This window comes from Gossypium raimondii, chromosome 4 (assembly GCF_025698545.1).
Source record: "Gossypium raimondii isolate GPD5lz chromosome 4, ASM2569854v1, whole genome shotgun sequence".
NCBI lineage: Eukaryota > Viridiplantae > Streptophyta > Magnoliopsida > Malvales > Malvaceae > Gossypium > Gossypium raimondii.
In genome coordinates this window covers 44393872-44413095 of record NC_068568.1, presented here as the reverse complement: position 1 = coordinate 44413095, position 19224 = coordinate 44393872, and the positions used below count along the sequence as shown (strand labels likewise).

Below are 19224 nucleotides of genomic sequence, written 5' to 3'. Positions count from 1 at the left end.
GTTGTAATATTTATAGTGTTACAATGGAACACAGAGGTATTCCAAGGATCGAACCCAAAGGAGATGGCGATTGAGTGATAATTAGCATACAGAATAGAGTCTAAATGGCTACTGATACGATTTTATAGTACGATAAATCATAACAAGGAAATTTCGCAAGAAAATTAAATATGCTAATCTAAGGACTAAATTGCAAAGAATACGAAACTAAGAAATTAAACTGATAAATGAATAATGGTGGTTAGTTGATTTCGATGTGGTTCACCGATCCTCAAATAAGGGACTTAAATCGCATAAACTACTAAGTGGCTCTATGTTATCTTCCGATCTCAATTTTACCAACTTAGACGAATTAGCTCTAGTTTATCTTCTAATCTCACCAGTTAATCCGAGACTAACAAACGAGTGCGCAACAAGATTACTTTTCGGTCTCACTTGCCTAGATATTCCCTTAAGGGTGTCACTTCCTAAGTTTTTAGATCTATTCAATTTAGTCCAGTTTGTTACGATTTAGTTACTTGTCCAAATATTTCAACTTACCCACACCTCCATCTATCAATCCCCTTTTGAGGTTTAACTACTCATGCTGAAAGTAAATGAAATGAACATAAAAATGAAAAACAAAGTAGCCACTAAAGTAAAGCTTAAGAAAAACATAAAAGTTTAAATTTTTATGCTAGAAAACTTAAAGAACATGAAACTAAAAGCATTCAATAAGAAAATCTAAAGCAATAAAAATAAAAGGAACAAACTTTGATAGATTTAAAGTAAAATAAATTGAAATACATTAAACTAAAGCTAGAAAAGTCTTACAACCAAGGTACAAGAACTGAAAGTGCAAATAAACCTAGGGCACAATAATAACTAACTTAACTAGCACTAAGAACATCAATAAGAAGAAGTAAATGTAAAAAAAATAAAATCTAAACTAAGGAAGAAGAAGAAAAAATAAAAACCCTAGAAAAAGTGCAAAAAAATAAGAGAGAACCTAGAGAAAACTAAACCTAAAACTAAGCTAATGTGTGTGTGTCTCCTCCTCAGCCAATTTGTGTTGTTTTAGGCTATCTTCTGATGAGATTTCGTTGTCAAACATGCCCCTACACGGGCCTTGGGTGATTGGTGGACCGGGTGGATAAAGATTACCCTTTTTGTCTAATTTTTTCCCCTTGAAGAAGGTGATGTCGCAATACTCAAAAGTGGATATCGGGATACCTTGATCAATGTTGAGCCTTGAGGTCCTCTTTGAAGGGTGGATATCGCAATACCCAAAGAGGATATCGTGATACCATTGAAGGGTGTTTCCAATCTTCCATCCTGTTGAAGGTATCGCAATACCTTTGCCTTTGGTGTCATTCTCGCTTGTTTTCGACCTCCAACATGTCTCTACACCACTTAGTAACACGTTAGGCCTCCTAATGATACTATTGGCCAAATTGGGTCACAAAATGGGAAAAATGAGACATTTTCGCTTATTAACTTAAAATCTAAAAATAACAAAAAATTATGCAAAATACGCTATTTTGCTCAAGAATAAGCTCCTTAAGTATGCTGAGAAAGCCTAATTTGCTACATCAATTTATGAAAGATCATATACCAGCATCTACACCCATGGATCCTCAAATAATTTTAGTATATAATGCTGGCAGGAAAATTGATCAATTGAAATATGCATGTTTAATTGGTTGTCTTATATACATAATGACTTGTACAAGACCAAATATTGCATATGTTGTTGGGAAATTGAGTAGACATAAGTAATACAAGTAGTTTGCATTGGTAAGCTTTGAATAAAGTGCTTAGGTACTTAAAAAAACTATTAATTATTGGTTGTGCTATAATGGATATATTTTAATTTTAAAAGGGTAGTCGAATGCTAATTAGATTACAAGTTTGGAAAATCATGCTTCTACTAGTAGATGGCTCTTCATTCTTGGTGGAAGAGTCATTTCTTATAGTTATAATAAACAAATATGTATTACTAATTCCATCATTGTAGCCGAATTTATTGCATTAGTTGCTGCATCTAAAGAAGCAGAATGATTGAGAAATTTGGTTTTTGATATACCTCTATGGCCTAAACCAATTTCACCTATTTCTATCCGTTGTGATAGTGAGGCTACTTTAGCAAAAGCATATAGCCAAGTATATAATGAAAAGTCTAGACACATTAGATTAAGACAAAGCTATGTCCGATAATTAATCTCGAATAGGGTGATCACTGTTAATTGTGTGAGGTCCAGTGAAAATTTGGCAGGTCTTTTGACAAAAATTCTTGCTAGAGATGTAGTCAACAAGACCTCAAAAGGGATGAGGCTCAAGCCCATTAATTAGAATCACTATGATGGAAACTCAACTCAATGCTTGGTATAACGTCAAGTATTAAGTTCAATAAGACAAAATACATCATTAGTATGTGACTGCTAGCACTATAAATAAATTCATCCTAAGATTAAAATGCTAGATACCCATAATGATAAGGGAATGATGAGTAATGTACTCTTAATGGAGCCATAACATAAATATGTTAGAGTGTTATAATTACAGGAACACTTTTAATGGGATCTGCCTATGTGAGTGGAAGTGTGACATCTTCTAAAAACTCAAGGGCTTGGCTTTGACAACACTCATGAAAAGATGACATAGACACATGGCCATAATAGTGTCCCTGGATACTATGCATTGACCAATGTTAAAATCATCGTGTGAGATGTGTTCGATTAGTCAAATGGAATAGCTGGTTCAAAGCTTAGTCTACCATGCTGTTTCAATTAACTTTAACATGTTTTCACTAAGTGAGGCACCTGCATTTATGCAAATTGATTTCCAAGAATATCAAAATCTAAAATATTTTGAAAATGGGGGGAGATTGTTGGAACATTTTCAAATATTTATAGTGTTCCAATAACTATAAATGAAAGAGTAATTAATCAAAAGTTAAATCTTTTGGTTATTGGTCAAGAGTTATATCACTTGATTTTTGACAAAAAAATTATAACTATTCAAACAATATTACTTGAATAGTTATAATATTAGATGAATAATTATGTGTCTTTTTAAAGATGTTATTATTCATAAAGATACCTATTGAAGGGTGTCTCTGTGAAGAGACAAGAAAATTCCTATAAATAGGAATGAGATTTCATTTGGAAATCATAAAAACAAGTTTTAAAAATTCTTTCTATCTTTCCTCCATCTTTTAATATTATTAGATTGTTCTATAAAGAGTTACTGTAAAAATTTTTTGTAGAAATTGATTTTCTTGTTATACATTGCTTAGGGCTTAGTGGACCATTCTCGTCAGTGCAAAACGCAAATAGTCATCAGCTTCATTGTATCCTCGAGGTTCATTTTCTTCAAACTTTTTTGCACACTGAATATAGGTGGGGGCGAATAGAGCATTAAATATAATGGCTTGATACATGCCTTGGAGCCTTGTCTTATTTCTTCATTTTATGTTCGAGTTTCATTCGTGTGTTCAAGATTTTTCCCACCAAAAATTTGTGCTTAACAGTGAGTGTGCAATAATTAATTATTAAGAACTGAAATGTTTAACAAATTTTAATAATCTAAAAAATATAATTATCTTCAATAATAAAATTTAAATAAAAAGCGGATTATAAATAAAACTGAATGTAATTAAAATTAATCGATTTGAGTTAAGAATTAAAATTACAAATATTCAATTTACTACCAGTGTTATAATTTTTTTCTCTTTTAAATTTATAAAAATTCATATAATATTATATTTTACATACATATATATTATTTAATACATTAGTGGTAGAATTTTTAACTCTACAAATAAAGTTAAAAGGTTACCATATGCCTAATTTATTTATTTTTAATATCAGTTAAGGACACGGACAACTTCTTGATTTAATTTTTGAAGTTAAAAATATTCGTTGCTTATGTATCAAATAATTATTCACGCACGCATGCACATACGCACATATATATATATATATATATATATATATATATATAAAAGTTATCCTTTTCTTTTAAATTCTATGAAAAACAAAGTAATGCCCGTAACCACAACTTTTTGAATTAGAATAGATCAATTGAGAAATCGATTTGAAATAAGAAATTGGACTAGTTGAACAACAAATTGATTGAATCAGTAATCGAACTTCGACCAATTTCTTTTATTCTTCTAATAATTATTTTAATTAAATCCATAAAATTGAAAATTGATAATTTAACAATTTTAATCACTAATTCAATTTCCGATAACCAAGAAAGACGAAGGCACTTTTGAATATGTATATAAAACAAGCAATTAGTAGGTATGAAGGAAGTGAATAAAGCTGGCATATTCACGACTTTGTGTCATACAGCATCATTTTCTCTTGCTCAAAATTTTGCAATTGACCTTACTACCTTTTATGGCCCATTTCCCATTCCCTGCAAAACCTACTTTAACAAACACGTACCAGACACACTGTCATTGTCAAATACAAACAACGTGAAATTATAAAATTAAAATCAATCAAAATCGAAAAAAACATTAATTTAAATCCCAAATATGATGAAACCACATTTCAAAGGGGGAGATAAATGTCATACACATAGTATGACAACTACAATAGTGACATATCAACTCCTTTGAACCCACCAACAGGAAGGTCCCTATGAACCCTCCCTATTTTAGGAATCTTTCTTTTGAAGGCTCCATCAAACCAAGTTTCATACCTTGTTTCAATTGTGTAAGATTAGGCCCTCCTAACCATTTCTGATTTTATCAAAGATATGACTACTGTTGGAATATTTTCAAATATTTATAGTATCCCAATAACTATAAATGAATGGGTGTAATTAATCAAAAGATAAAACTTTTGGTCATTTATCAAAAGTTATATCATTTGATTTTTTAAAGAATTATAACTATTCAAAAATATTATTTGAATAGTTACAAAATTAAATGAATAATTATTATTTATTTATTCATAAAGACACCTATTGAAAGATGTCTCTATGAAAAGACATGAAAATTCCTATAAATAGGAATGAGATTTCATTTGGAAATCAGATCAACAAATTCTAATATTCTTTCTTTCCTTCCTTTATTTTCTAATATTATTAGATTATTCTATAAAGTATTACTGCAGAAATCCTTTGTAGAAACTGAGTTTTTTGTTATACATTGCTCAATGCATAGTGGACTACTCTCGTCAGTGCAAAACGCAAATAGTCATTGGCTTCATTGTATCCTCGAGGTTAATTTGCTTGGAACTCATTTGCACACCGAAGGTAGGTGGGGGCGAATATAACATTAAAGATAGTGGCTTGATACACGCCAGCTTGGAGCCTATCCTATTTCTTCTTTTTCTGTTCGAGTTTCGATCGTGTGTTCGATATTTTCCTTACCGGAGTTTTGAACTAACAATTTTAAGGTTATATTTCATTATGACTACCACAACACATGAAAGAAGAACACTAAGGGAGTTGGCTTCCAACTTTGTTAAACTTGATCGGTTTGATGGTGGCAATTTTCGACGATGGCAAAAAAAGATGCACTTCTTATTATCAACTTTGAAGATTGCTTATGTTTTGGATACTCCAATACCTGAAGAGAATGAAAATGAATCTGTTGCTGCAACCCGAGAAAGAGAAAAATGGGACAATGCTGACTACATGTGCATGGGCCATATATTGAATGGTTTATCTGATGGTTTGTTCAACACCTACCAAAACAAAGTCGCCACTAAAGAATTATGGACAAATTGGAGGCAAGATACATGACCTAAGATGTTACAAGTAAGAAATTTCTTGTCAGTCATTTCAATAATTATCAAATGGTTGATGGTCGTTTTGTTATGGAACAATTTCGTGATATTGAAAAGATGTTGAATCAATTTAAGCAATATGATATGAAAATGGATGAAATGATTGTGGTATCCTCCATAATAGACAAACTTCCTCCATCGTGGAAAGACTTTAAAAAAAGTCTAAAACATAAGAAAGAGGAAATATCTCTTGAGGCTTTGGCAAATCATCTTCGTATTGAAGAAGAGTATCGAAAACAAGATCAGAACCTAAATTCTGAAAATGCCAAAGTACATGTTACGGAGGAAGTACAGACTACTAAACCATTCAAGAGAAAGTTCAAACAGACTGATAGAGCACCTAAGTTCAAAAAGAAACAAAATGGCTCATGCTATCATTGTGGAAAGTCGGGACATTTCAAGAATGAATGTCGATTTTTAAAGAAGAAATCATCTTCTAAGGTGATAATAACAAAAGTTCATTTGCAATGATATCCGAAATTAATATGGCACAAGATGATAATACATGGTGGATTGATACCGGAGCAACCAAACATGTGTGCAAAGACAAAAGCATGTTCACAAAGTTCACACAATGTGAAAATGACAATGTCTTGTACATGGGAAATTCTTCCACCGCAGCAATCAAAGCCAAAGGGTCTGTTGAACTACAATTCACTTCTGGAAAAGTTTTAACCTTAAATGATGTATATTATGTACCAGAAGTTAGGAAGAATTTAGTGTCTGGAAGCCTGTTGAATAAGTTTGCTTTCAAACTTGTTTTTGATACAGATAAGTTTATTTTGTCTAAGGGAGGAATTTTTGTGGGGAAAGGGTATATGTATGAGAGCATGTTCAAACTCAATATTATTAATAAGAATAAAAATATTATTTATGCTTATATGGTTAAATCTTTTTGTTTCTGGCATTATAGATTAGGTCATTTGAATTGTAGAAAATTGAATGACATGTATAAATTAGATTTAATTCTGTTTTTAATAATAATATTGAAAATGCAATACATGTATGTTGACTAAAATTACAAGAAACCCTTTCCCTAAGGTTAAAAGGAAAACAAAATTGCTTGATTTGATACATAGTGATTTATGTGACATGCATAATACTCCTACATTAGGTTTATTGATGATTGTTCCAGATATTGTTATGTATATTTATTGCATTCAAAAGATGAAGCGCTTGATAAATTTAAAGTTTATAAATCTGAAGTTGAACTTCAGTGTGAATCATTTATCAAGTGCTTAAGATCGAATAGAGGTGGTGAATACTATAATCCAAGTTATTTTGAACTCACTGGAATTGTCCATCAAGTGTCAGCCCCTTACACACCACAACAAAATGGTGTAGCTAAAAGAAAAAATAGAGTCTTGACTGAAATGGTAAATTCAATGTTATCATATTCAGGTCTTGGACAAGGTTTTTAGGGAGAAGTTGTTCTAACAGCTTGTCACATATTGAATAGAGTTCCTAATAAGGAAACTAAAATAACCCCCTATGAACAATAGAAGAAAAGGAAACCAAATCTTAATTATTTGAAGGTTTGGGGTTGTAGAGCTATTGTAAAAGTTCCAACACCTAAACGTAAAAAGTTAGGTAAAAGAGGAATTGAATGCATATTTATAGGTTATGCACATAATAGCAAGGCATATAGGTTCATGGTAATTGAATCAAATGATTCAATTTCAATTAATACTGTTATTGAATCAAGAGATGCTATTTTTGATGAAAATAGATTTAATTCTATATCAAGACAATTACAACCACAACAATTGATTCATTCTTCAAATGAGGATGAGATTCCATTGAAACAAATTGATAATAATGATGAATCTTGTCAAGAATTAAGAAGAAGTAAGATGATTAAAAAGGTCAAAGATTTTGGATCAGATTTCATTATGTTTTTTGTAGAAGGAAAATGTGAAAGTATATGCAATAAGATACCTTATTGTTATAATACTGAATCTGATCCTATTACATTTGAAAAGGCAGTGAAATCTCAAGACTCTGTTTTTTGGAAATAAGCAATAAATGATGAGATGGATTCAATAATGGGAAATCAAACTTGGATCTTAGTTGATCTTCCACCAAGTTCTAAACCAATAGGTTGTAAATGGATCTTCAAAAAGAAAATGAAGGTTGATGGAACCATTGATAAATTTAAAGCAATGTTGGTAGCAAAAGGTTTTACACAAAGATAAGGTATTGATTATTTTGATACCTATGCTCCAGTAGCAAGAATTGCTACAATTAGACTCTTAATATCACTTACCTCTATATATAATTTGGTTGTTCACCAAATGGATGTTAAAACTACATTTCTAAATGGTGAATTGGAAGAGGAAGTGTACATAGAGCAACCGAAAGGATTTGTTGTTCCAGGACAAGAGCATAAGGTATGTAAGCTTGTTAAATCTTTATATGGGCTTAAACAAGCACCAAAACAATGGCACCAAAAGTTTGACAAGGTTGTTTTAGCTAATGGCTATAAAATAAATGAATCCGATAAGTGCATATATAGCAAATTTGAAAATAGAAAAGGTGTCATAATTTGCTTATATGTAGATGACATGCTCATTTTTGGCACGGATTTGGAACAAATAGAAAACACAAAGAAATTCTTGTCAAACAACTTTGCTATGAATGATATGGGTGTAGCAGATGTTATTCTTAGGATTAAAATAACCCGAGATGAAAGCATTATAGCTTTATCACAATCACATTACATTGAAAATGTGCTTAAAAAGTTTGATCTTTTCAACTGTATACCAGCATCTACACCCATGGATCCTCAATTAAAATTAGTATCTAATACTGGTAGGAAAATTGATCAATTGAAATATGCAAGTCTAATTGGTTGTCTTATGTATATAATGACTTGTACAATACCATATATTGCATATGCTGTTGGAAAATTGAGTAGGTGCACAAGTAATCCAAGTAGTTTGCATTGGCAAGCTTTGAATAGAGTACTTAGGTACTTAAAGCAAACTATTAACTATGGATTCTGTTATAATGGATATCCTCCAGTTTTAGAAGGGTATTCGGATGCTAGTTGGATTACAAGTTTGGAAGATCATTCATCTACTAGTGGATGGATCTTTATTCTTGGTAGAGGAGTCATTACTTGGGGTTCTAAGAAACAAACATGTATTACTGATTCCACCATGGCAGTAGAATTTATTGCATTAGCCGCTGCATCTAAAGAAGCAGAATTGTTAAGAAATTTGCTTTATGATGTACCTTTATAGCCTAAGCCAATTTCACCTATTTCTATCCGTTGTCATAGTGAGACTACTCTAGCAAAGGCATATAGCCAAGTATATAATGGAAAGTCTAGACACATTGGATTAAGACATAGTTATGTCCGACAATTAATCTCTGATGGAGTTATCACTATTAATTATGTGAGGTTAAGTGAAAATTTGGCAGATCCTTTGACAAAAAGTCTTGCTAGAGATGCATTAAAAAGGACCTCAAAAGGGATGGGACTCAAGCCTATTAATTATAGTCACCCATGATGGAAACTCGACTCAACGCTTGGCATAACGTCAAGTCTTGAGTTCAATGAGACAAAGTACATCATTAGTATGTGACTGTTAACACTATAAATAAATCCATCCTAAGATTAAAGTGCTAGGTGCCCGTAATGATAAGGGAAGGATGAGTAATGTATTCTTAATGGATCCATAACACAAATATGTTAGAGTGTTATAATTACGGGAACACTTTTGATGGGATCCACCTATGTGAGTGGAAGTGTGGCCGCTTCTAGGAGCTCAAGGGCTTGGCTCTGACAGCACTCATGAAAAGAGGACATAGACACATGGCCATAATAGTGTCCCTAGATACTATGCATTGACCGATGTTGAAATCATTGTGTGAGATGTGTTCAGTTAATCAAATGGAATAGTTGGTTCAAAGCTTAGTCTACCATGCAATTTCGATTAACTTTAACATGTTTTCACTAAGTGAAGGTTCAATCGTAAGACACCTTTATTTATGCAAATTGATTTCCAAGAATATCAAAATCTAAATATTTTGAAAATGGGGAGATTGTTGAACATTTTCAAATATTTATAGTATCCCAATAACTATAAATGAATGGTGTAATTAATCAAAAGATAAAACTTTTGGTCATTGGTAAAAAGTTATATCATTTGATTTTTAAAAGAATTATAACTATTCAAAAATATTATTTGAATAGTTACAAAATTAAATGAATAATTATTATTATTTATTTATTCATAAAGACACCTATTGAAAGATGTCTCTATGAAGAGACATGAAAATTCCTATAAATAGGAATGAGATCTCATTTGGAAATCAGATCAACAAATTCTAATATTATTTCTTTCCTTCCTTCATTTTCTAATATTATTAGATTATTCTATAAAGTATTACTACAGAAATCCTTTGTAGAAATTGAGTTTTTTGTTATACATTGCTCAGTGCATAGTGGACTATTCTCGTCAGTGCAAAACGCAAATAGTCATTGGCTTCATTGTATCATCGAGGTTAATTTGCTTGGAACTCATTTGCACACCGAAGGTAGGTGGGGGCGAATATAACCTTAAATATAGTGGCTTGATACACGCCTTGGAGCCTATCCTATTTCTTTTTTTTCTGTTCAAGTTTCGATCGTATGTTCGATATTTTCCTTACCGAAGTTTTGAACTAACAACTACTTGGGTCAAATTGATAAAACTGTAGATATTTTTTAAATAAAGTAAAATTAGGAATTTGAAATAATAACTTTGGTTTAATCAGTGACTATGAGATGCATGAGGATGTCAGGCCAATAATGATAATAACAGTAGCAGTAGGAAATGCATGTGCAATGTAGGTAAAACTCTTGCAACTAATGAACTGTCAATTTGATAGACCCCTTTTCTATCATTGCAATCATGAAGCTTTAATATAATCTCCAAATTTGGATTCAAAATCACTCATCTCTTTTGTGGTTGAAATGCTTCATAGTACTCCACATTTGTATTAATGTTAATGTTTTTTTAGTAATTATTATTTGTATTATATTTACATAAGGAGGATGTTGGTTCGAGTATGTTGAAACACATTTATTTTCGTATTTAAAATTTAAAGAAAAATTAAGAAAATCCTAAACTTTATATACAAATAATTCAAATTTTGTATAAATAATATATTTGTATATTTATATCGTGTTGTATTTTAATTATTTCTCAAATCCATCCTTATATATATGGCAAGGCACCCTAATTTTCCATTTTAGGTTGATGTTTTAAATAGAAAAAATGGTTTCTTGGTTACAAAGCCATATTCACCAATGAACAGCATCTGGATGTCATCCCTTAATTTAGTATAGACAAATTAAACTACAATGCATATGAGAAAAATATGATCATCCATTTTCCCAAATTTCAACTTCATCGATTCGTAAATAATTATAATTCTAAATATATATTAGAATAAGTAAAGTTTTGTAAGAGTATTACATAAAAAAATGAGCTCGATTTTCATACCTAATGTCATATGTTGAAATTTAAAATTCTTCAATAATAATTAAAAATAAAAATAATTAAATTTGTAAATTATTCAAGTAAAACTTTAAACCACTCAAAATTTGAGTATTTGTAAAAAAGATTGTGTAAAATAAAGTAGAGAGGGGAATGATGATTGCAGTACATAAATCCACTTTCTAGCAAGGTGGTGAAGCTGGTTGCCACTGTCTGACAAACTCCACATGGTCATGGGGGGAGAGGTCTAAATTGCAGACCCACCCACATTATTTTGTTCACATGAAAGTGGGAGAAAATTCCCAAAGCGCATTTGACCCACCCTTAACCTAATAAGTTTGTACACTAATAATTCAAAATATTATATAACTTTTAAACACGATTATAATGTTTAAAATTTATACCAATTTGATCTACCTATGGTTCTTCACATAATCACACTAGAAATGTCTATAACTGGATTGAATTCTTGCACTTAACATTATATATATTTGATAAGTTAAGTCTAATGCTTAAATTTTGTTTAAAATTATTTTAAACATATATAACGTTAACAAAATAAAAAAGTTTGAATCTTGAGTTTTTTTAATGCTAACAAAGTGTCTTAACTACTACTCCCTTGAGCTAATGCCTCTTGTATAAGAATTTTATTACATTATACTATTATATATTAATATTTTATGTGATATAAACTACATAACATATAAAAATATTATAAAATTAAAAGGGTTGAGCCAAGTTAGACTTAAGACTAATTTATGCTTTTGAAAAGTGCTGTAGAAAAGTGCACTAGAGAAGTGCTTTTGAGAATTACTTTTGAAAAGTTTAGTTTAAGATTTGAGTGTTTAGCACTGTTGTCAAAAAGTACTTTTGAGGAATAAAATATTCATTTTAGACGTGTTATTATCAAGTAACAAATATGCTTTTAAATAATGTTCAAATTAGTTAATATTATTATATTTTAGTAAGAATAAAAAAATTGTTGTTAATATTTTAATATATGAAATATAAATTTTAAATATTTTAAGCAATAAATATTATTTTTATAAAATCTAATTAGAATATATAAAATTATATTTTAAATATTTAAATATAACCATTAAATATTTGTAATTAAATATTAATACATTTGTATTATTTTAAAAATATTTTTTGTTTTTAATTAATGCTATTTCCGAAATGCTAAAAGTTTCAACTAAAAGCATCTTGTTTAGCACAACTTTTTTTCTAAAAGTGCTTTTGGAGTAAAAAATATTTATTTTTAAGCACCACTAAACAAGCCCTTAGTATATTGAATGTTGTAGCCAAGTTTAATTTTCTATGGAAGACCATTTTTAATCTTAATATTAGGATGCATGACTCTACCCTAGGATAAATCTAAATTCACACAGCCAACTGTCATTCTTTTCCAATTATTGAAGTAGTTTGTTGAAGTCTTGCATTCCAAATCTGAAGTATCCGCTTCTTAGGCATAGATTAAATATTATAATATTAGAGGAAAAGAAGTAAGATTTTTCACATTCCCATTGCCTACATATGTTAGAACTTAACATCTGTTTGTGCAGTAAGAGGTTCCATTGCGGTGTTTGATAGGTTAGCTAAGTCCATAGAAGGTGGTCACTGGGGACCCTTTGGGTTGTTGTCTGCCTTGTTCAGGGAAGCCCCGAAGAAAACGTTTTTAATCTCATTGCAAATGCAAAGAATGGTAATGTGGGGCTATACCAATCTCTCTTTGTATCTTTAAATTTGTCCCTTTCAGTCTTCTCTGTTATTTACTAACATAATTCTCTGAAACCTCACACACAGTTCCAAAAGAAAGAAATATCCTAGTTGCAGGGGTGGAAAAAAAAATCCTTTACGAGGTTTCAGAATCCTAGGATGTTTAAGTAGCTAGAGCATACTTGGAAAAGAACCCTTTATAAGGTTTTTGGCAATGCATGTGGCATGTTAACCTTGTAAAGAGACGTTGAAAGTACCCAGAAGTTTTGTTTGGAAGCTAAGAAAGTTCAGGTTTGGATCTGCTAAAAGTTTAGGATGTCATCAAAGTTTATGTATTCTTTATCAGATAAAAACCCAGATTTGCAGAAGCAGATTGGGTGCATGAATGGACTATTCCAGCTCTTTGATTGCCACCATTTCTATGGTAACCGGCGCATTGCCGGTCCAAACCGCAAAAGGCTTCCCTCAGGTACTTTTAATTATCTTTACCTTTTTTTCAAGAGTGTTCAAGGTTGTAAAGAAAGATCACCCTCAGGTTGATGTTTCTGAATTTCCATCATGAGTGTTTTAGGCTATGTTACTTGACTCAAGGGTGAGTGCGTATCTTTAATTTCTTTTTATGTCTTTTCATATATTTAGAAGATTCTATACCTCATAGTTATGTTTGAATATGCGTTAGACGTAACACGGATTTTAGGCCTAGAGAACTTGTGAGTTTTAAGAGGTTTCCAGGTTCTGCTAATTTCAGAAACATGTTTTAACTCCAATTTGAAAACACTAACATAGTGGATTAGATAGGAGTTGGAACACTTTCTATGCAGTAACCAGAATTTGTTGTTTCAATAATGTGCTTGTAATTTTTAACCTTTTAATGTCTAAAACCATCCAGATTTCTTCCTTCTATGGCTGACATTCAGTGTTTGACTAGGTCAAAATGGCAAGCATGGAACAGAAGCCAAGATTGGTTCAGACAAGATAAAAGTAAGAAATAATATGGGTCATTTAGGCCTATGGGGGAATTGACAAAAATAATTAAGGTTAATGTAACTTACATTGCACCTGCAGGGAAATAATCTGAAGAAGACTGTGAAGGAGAAACAAAGATACTCCTTTGAATCACCCCGAACCTCGTTGTCTTCTTCCTCTTGTTCATCCAGTTTCTCACCTGCTGACTGCAGCAAAGAATCTCTAGTAGACCGATCTTCATCAAGCCAAATTGCCTTCCACGAAACCCCGAGGAAGGAAATATCCAGTCATCGATCAAATGCTTCTTTGCAATCAAGCCAAAACTCCCTTAACCTCCGAGATGTGGTTAAAGATTCAATCTACAGAGAAGCCTGTGGATTATCGATTAAAACTGCAACAAAATTGGAAGCGGGGCAGCACCAAACCTTGAAGCATATAGATTCCCCAAGGCCTTTGCAGTCACCAAAACCTTCAAAGACGAGGAACACCAGTCTCAATGAATCAAGTCATGCCCTTCTTAAGCTTAAAGGGACTCCTAAAATGTACAATGAATGCGAGGATGGTTCTCTCACTTTTGCACGACAGGATGCTCCTCGGCTCTCTTATGATGGGAGGGGGGCAAAAGATGCACATAAAATTAAGCCCAAAGATCTCCCAAGGCTATCACTAGATAGTAGGGAAAGCTCCATAAAGGGTTCCGTCGATTGTATGAATTCGGATTTTCTTCTAGGAGAGATAAACAGAAGTAGAATGAAATCAAATGATATAAGAAACCAAGAGCAAGAACCTGGAAGCTACAAAGGACCATCTAGTGTTGTAGCCAAGTTGATGGGGGTGGAAGCATTGCTAAATCCCATGCTAACCAATGGGAATCGAAGTCGAGATATCAAAACCTGTCAAGATTTAAAAAGCAATCCCGCCTCACCCTCATCAAGAATTAATGAGAAAAAGAAAAGTTTGATTTCTGGTTGTTCAAGAAATTCAGGAAAGGAACCAAGGTCACCCCGCAATCGCATGACAAATGTAGAGTCAAAGAAACCTGTTGCAACTAGATGCCCAATTGAATCTGCCCCATGGAGGCAGCTTGATGGAAACAAGGGAGCTTTGAAGAGTCAAGAAACTCCAATGAAAGCCCCAAACTCCTTTCTAACTGTTTACGGTGAAATCGAGAAAAGTTTGGCAGCACTTGAGTTCATGAAGTCGGGAAAAGATACTAGAGCCCTTAAACAAACACCTAAACAAATGCAGATGTCTAAGCAGATGTCAGATACCAGAAAAGAAGAGCAAGCTTCAAGTTTGATATCTCACACAAGCAGCATCCTTGGCCACAGCTCAGAAGCACCAAATTTGAGAAAGCTACATAGTAAAAATGCAGTTTCAGCCACGATCAAGGAAACTAGTTCTCCAACATGCCTTAAATTGCCAATCAAGATTATAAAAGAAGAAAAAGTTATGGAAAATGGCGGCAATTCTACTTCAACAGTAGTTGCAACTGGCAGTTTAAGAAGGCTTCGCACTAGCAGCCATGCAAATACCAGAAGTGAAAAGGCTGACAAGCAATCATATAAAGATTCAATTCCGAAACCTAAAACTCCTAAGGATCCTTCCAGTCGACTCCATTCAAGGGATAAAAATACTGCCAGAACTCTAAGAGACAACCAAATTTCAAAAGAGCCATCACCTACTGCTCAAGAAAATACTAACATTGCAGTAAGCTCAGAGACCACATGCCTTAAACTGCACCAGAAGAAGCTTGAAATGGAAAAACAGTCTCGTCGCACTGGTCCAGCATCAGACCAGAGAAAAAGCAGAAGGCAATCAAGCAGCCTACAAGCAGAATCAGGCTTGCCACATCGGAAGCCCAGGCATAGATCTCACAATTTGAGGCAAAGTGATGACCAATTGAGTGATATCAGTAGTGATATGAGAGATTTGAATCACCAAGGAGATGATAGATCGATGCAATCTGAGAGCAATATGAGCATGACCTCCTATGGTGACACTGAAGTCACAAGTGCTCAAAGTTATGGCAAGATAGAGGGTACATTCTCCCAAGAACAGGAAAAGAAGCAGAAAGTAAACCTTCTTCCTTCATTTCATTCATATACTATTTTGATAATCTTCTAAACCAGCTTAAAATTCTGTCATTCAGAATCCAGCAGCAAGGTTAATTGAAGGTGATCCAAAAGCAGAACCTCCAAGAACTGCCCCGGAACAGCCTAGTCCTGTCTCTGTTCTAGATGCCGCATTTTACGGAGATGAATCACCGTCTCCTGTGAAGAAAACATCAAAAGCTTTTGAAGGTAAAATTCATGTATCCTTTATGCATTAATTGTGCTCAACTGAAACTTCAAATTAAAATGGGTTCTATAATCATTTCATCATGAAAACAAATTATATTTTGATCTTAAATCAACCCAAAACACAAAAATGTACATTTAAACTAGGAGAGGGAGCAGGAAAGCTTACAAGTTCATGCTCAGTAAGTTTTCATTCAAAGCATCTAAGCCTTTGACATGCCTAAGCACCCTCTTAACTTAAAAGTGCATCACACTTCCACAATGCATGAATCTAGGGATGAAACTAATAGCATATATAATGTTAAGCCTTGTTGCTGTCAGATACAACAGACAATCAACCAAGCTTCTATAAGTCTTGCACCAAATTTGTTGAAAACATCTTTGCCAAGTTTTCCACCTTGAGCATTGGTTTGCTCACTCTCCATATAATGCTTCTTTAGCACTTCTATTGAGTACTTTTGCAGCCCAATTAAAATACCAAACTAAGATTGAAGAATTTCTATCCAAAGAAATATGTCATCTAAAACATCTTCTTTATTTCTTACACCAAGATTAGGCTGCTCTAATACAAGTAAATCATCCAAATATAAAAAAAGAATCAACATATCCTCATTTTTAGATTTCTTACACCAAGCATTTGTCAATTCTATCACGCTAGTCTTCTAAGCGCCTGCTTCATCCCATACAAGGGCTTCTTGGCTTGGTAAACCTTATCTTCTTTGCCTTTCAAAGCAAAACTTTAGGTTTCTCCACATGTGTTTCTTCTGTCAAGTAAGTTGTCCTCTATAAAATCTCCATGGCCAATTTTGATTTTTGAAGTTTAGGTTCTATTAAGAACCTCAAATATGTCTTCATCAGAAACCATGTTATATATGCAACCACTGTTTATCAAACTAATGGAGTCTGTGGTTGTTGATGCTTGCATAACATGTTGCAGCAGGCATATGCCCCTCTAGTAGCTGACCGTTTTCAGCAATCTGAGTTTATGCACCACATTGTTGTTCGATATGCTCCATTTGCTTGCATGATCTAAACTGAATGTTAGCTCTTTACCAACAGTAAATTTCCAAAAGAGTTGTTTTCTTATAGTGTTGAGCATGGTGGATAATTACTTTTTCCACCATCTTTACTTCTTTCCCTGTCTTTCCTCTACTTCTCTCTTTTGCCACCAAAGTTTCAGCTCTTACACCTAAATCAGTCTTTTCTTTGTTCTTGGTTTGAAAAGCACCCCCAGTAACTTCTTCTTGTTAGCTTAATCTTCTCTGCTTGCTAATGAAGATATCGTAAACAAGTCTTTTAATCTTCAAAGGATGAAACTTTAGACTCATTTTTTAGGAAGTGATAATAACTTTCTTTAGAATCCTCTTGGATGAGAATGCATTTCCAAGCAACCTGATGCTGTTGCCAATAATCATGATACTCTATGAATACTACATAATTGTTCACCATCTTCCACCTTCAATTTTTCAAAATCTATTACGAGATTAACAACCTGCTGCACTCAAAGTAATAGTCCCCTCAAGGATCAATGGGGATGTTATGCCAAATCTGTATTGCGCACTCCAAGTTTAGAAAGTCAAGAAAATTCATTAAGAAACTTTAGTAAAGTTTATCCATGACCAGCATGAAAGCTTTAAAAACTATATATCCACCAAAAGAACCAGTAAATTAACTCATACTTACTAGTAATCACATAATACATGTAGGAACCATAATGTAACAATTTAAACATTGCGTAAGGATAGAATCTATATGAAACAAGAAATTTGAGGAAGGTACTATTTGTTACAGAAGGCTTGTCCAGTTAATTATTGAGTTCACAATTTTCTATAACAGGTGATGAGGGTCTTACCCCTAATGATGCAGACTGGAGTTCCATAGGTCTAAATCACTTGCCCACCTGCAGAGAAACCAGTCCAAGGTTCAAGACAGACAGCAGGAAAGCAGAAAACATCCAGCACTTGGTCCAGAAATTCATGAATTTAGATTCTATCGATGAGTGCGCCATTACAAATGAAATTATTCCAAATCCAGACCATGAATACATTGCAGAAGTAATGTTGGCATCAGGCCTCCTCAGCAAACTTGACTCCAGCTTCATGGCCTGCCAGCTTCATCCATCAGGACATCTAATCAACCCTAACTTGTTCCCTGCCCTAGAACAGATCAGAGCAAGCATTTGGCTTCTAAATAGAAAACACAACAGCAGAAAGGTCAGCCAGCTGGACCCCATCGAGAAGAACCATAGGCTGCTAATATTTGATGCAATTAATGAAATTCTAATCATAAAATCAGTGAAGAAAGGCTCTTACAAGCAGTGGATCTTACCGAGTACAGTGGAGGATACAAGACAAAAAAGACAGCAGGTGGTAAGGGATTTATGTTCAGATATAGATAAAATGCAAACTACATCAAATATAGAGGATAAAAATCTCAACAGCATCGTATGCGGAGATTTGATGCTTGGATCAATGGACTGGACAGAATTCAAGAGCGAATTTCCATGGATAGCTCTAGATGTGGAGAGGTTGATCTTCAAAGACTTAATATGTGAAGTTATTAGTAGTGAAGTAACAAATCTACAACAGCAGCATCGAGGGCATTGCAGGCGACTGTTTTTGAAGTAGGATCAGATATGTATTAATAATTTGTCAATGGATGAAGGGCTATGGTTGCAAATAAACCTTGAATGAAACTTACCTTAATGACACTTTGTAAATTAAAAAGCCTGTGAAATACACGTAAATTGCAATCTTATGCATATACTAGATATAAGTGTTCTCCACTTTGAAGTTTTCATTTTGGGTGTACATATAACATTCATTGTTCAACTACCAGCAAAGAATTTAATAAGCTTCCAGTCGTAAGAGTTGGTCCAGAGGTATAGCATACATTGACTCTATAGCACGGCTTACCATTAGCACCAAAACGACAATTCATACAACATCATTTTGAGTGGTT

At 33.1% G+C, this 19224-nt stretch overlaps 1 protein-coding gene across 2 annotated transcripts; it reads left to right on the top strand.

Annotated features, from left to right (window-relative positions):
- The first annotated feature begins 12684 nt into the window (after nucleotides 1–12684).
- LOC105780553 (protein LONGIFOLIA 1) lies at nucleotides 12685–19048 on the top strand. Of its 2 annotated transcripts, XM_012604950.2 has the most exons (6): nucleotides 12685–12983; nucleotides 13085–13466; nucleotides 13926–13978; nucleotides 14063–16039; nucleotides 16116–16266; nucleotides 18100–19048. In XM_012604950.2, the coding sequence occupies exons 2-6, from the start codon at nucleotides 13313–13315 to the stop codon at nucleotides 18888–18890; spliced, it is 3126 nt and encodes a 1041-aa protein (XP_012460404.1). In that variant the 5' UTR covers nucleotides 12685–12983; nucleotides 13085–13312; the 3' UTR covers nucleotides 18891–19048. The 2 variants fall into 2 exon arrangements, with proteins under 2 accessions (XP_012460404.1, XP_052485652.1); XM_052629692.1 differs by having other exon boundaries at nucleotides 12685–13466.
- The last annotated feature ends 176 nt before the right edge of the window (nucleotides 19049–19224 follow it).

Excerpts from the sequence above, each read along its gene's own strand:
- LOC105780553 (XM_012604950.2), top strand. The coding sequence starts at position 13,313 with ATGTCATCAAAGTTTATGTATTCTTTATCAGATAAAAACCCAGATTTG. Across the intron at positions 13,979-14,062 it reads TTGGTTCAGACAAGATAAAA|GGAAATAATCTGAAGAAGAC; the intron begins GTAAGAAATAAT and ends TTGCACCTGCAG. Across the intron at positions 16,040-16,115 it reads AACAGGAAAAGAAGCAGAAA|AATCCAGCAGCAAGGTTAAT; the intron begins GTAAACCTTCTT and ends TCTGTCATTCAG.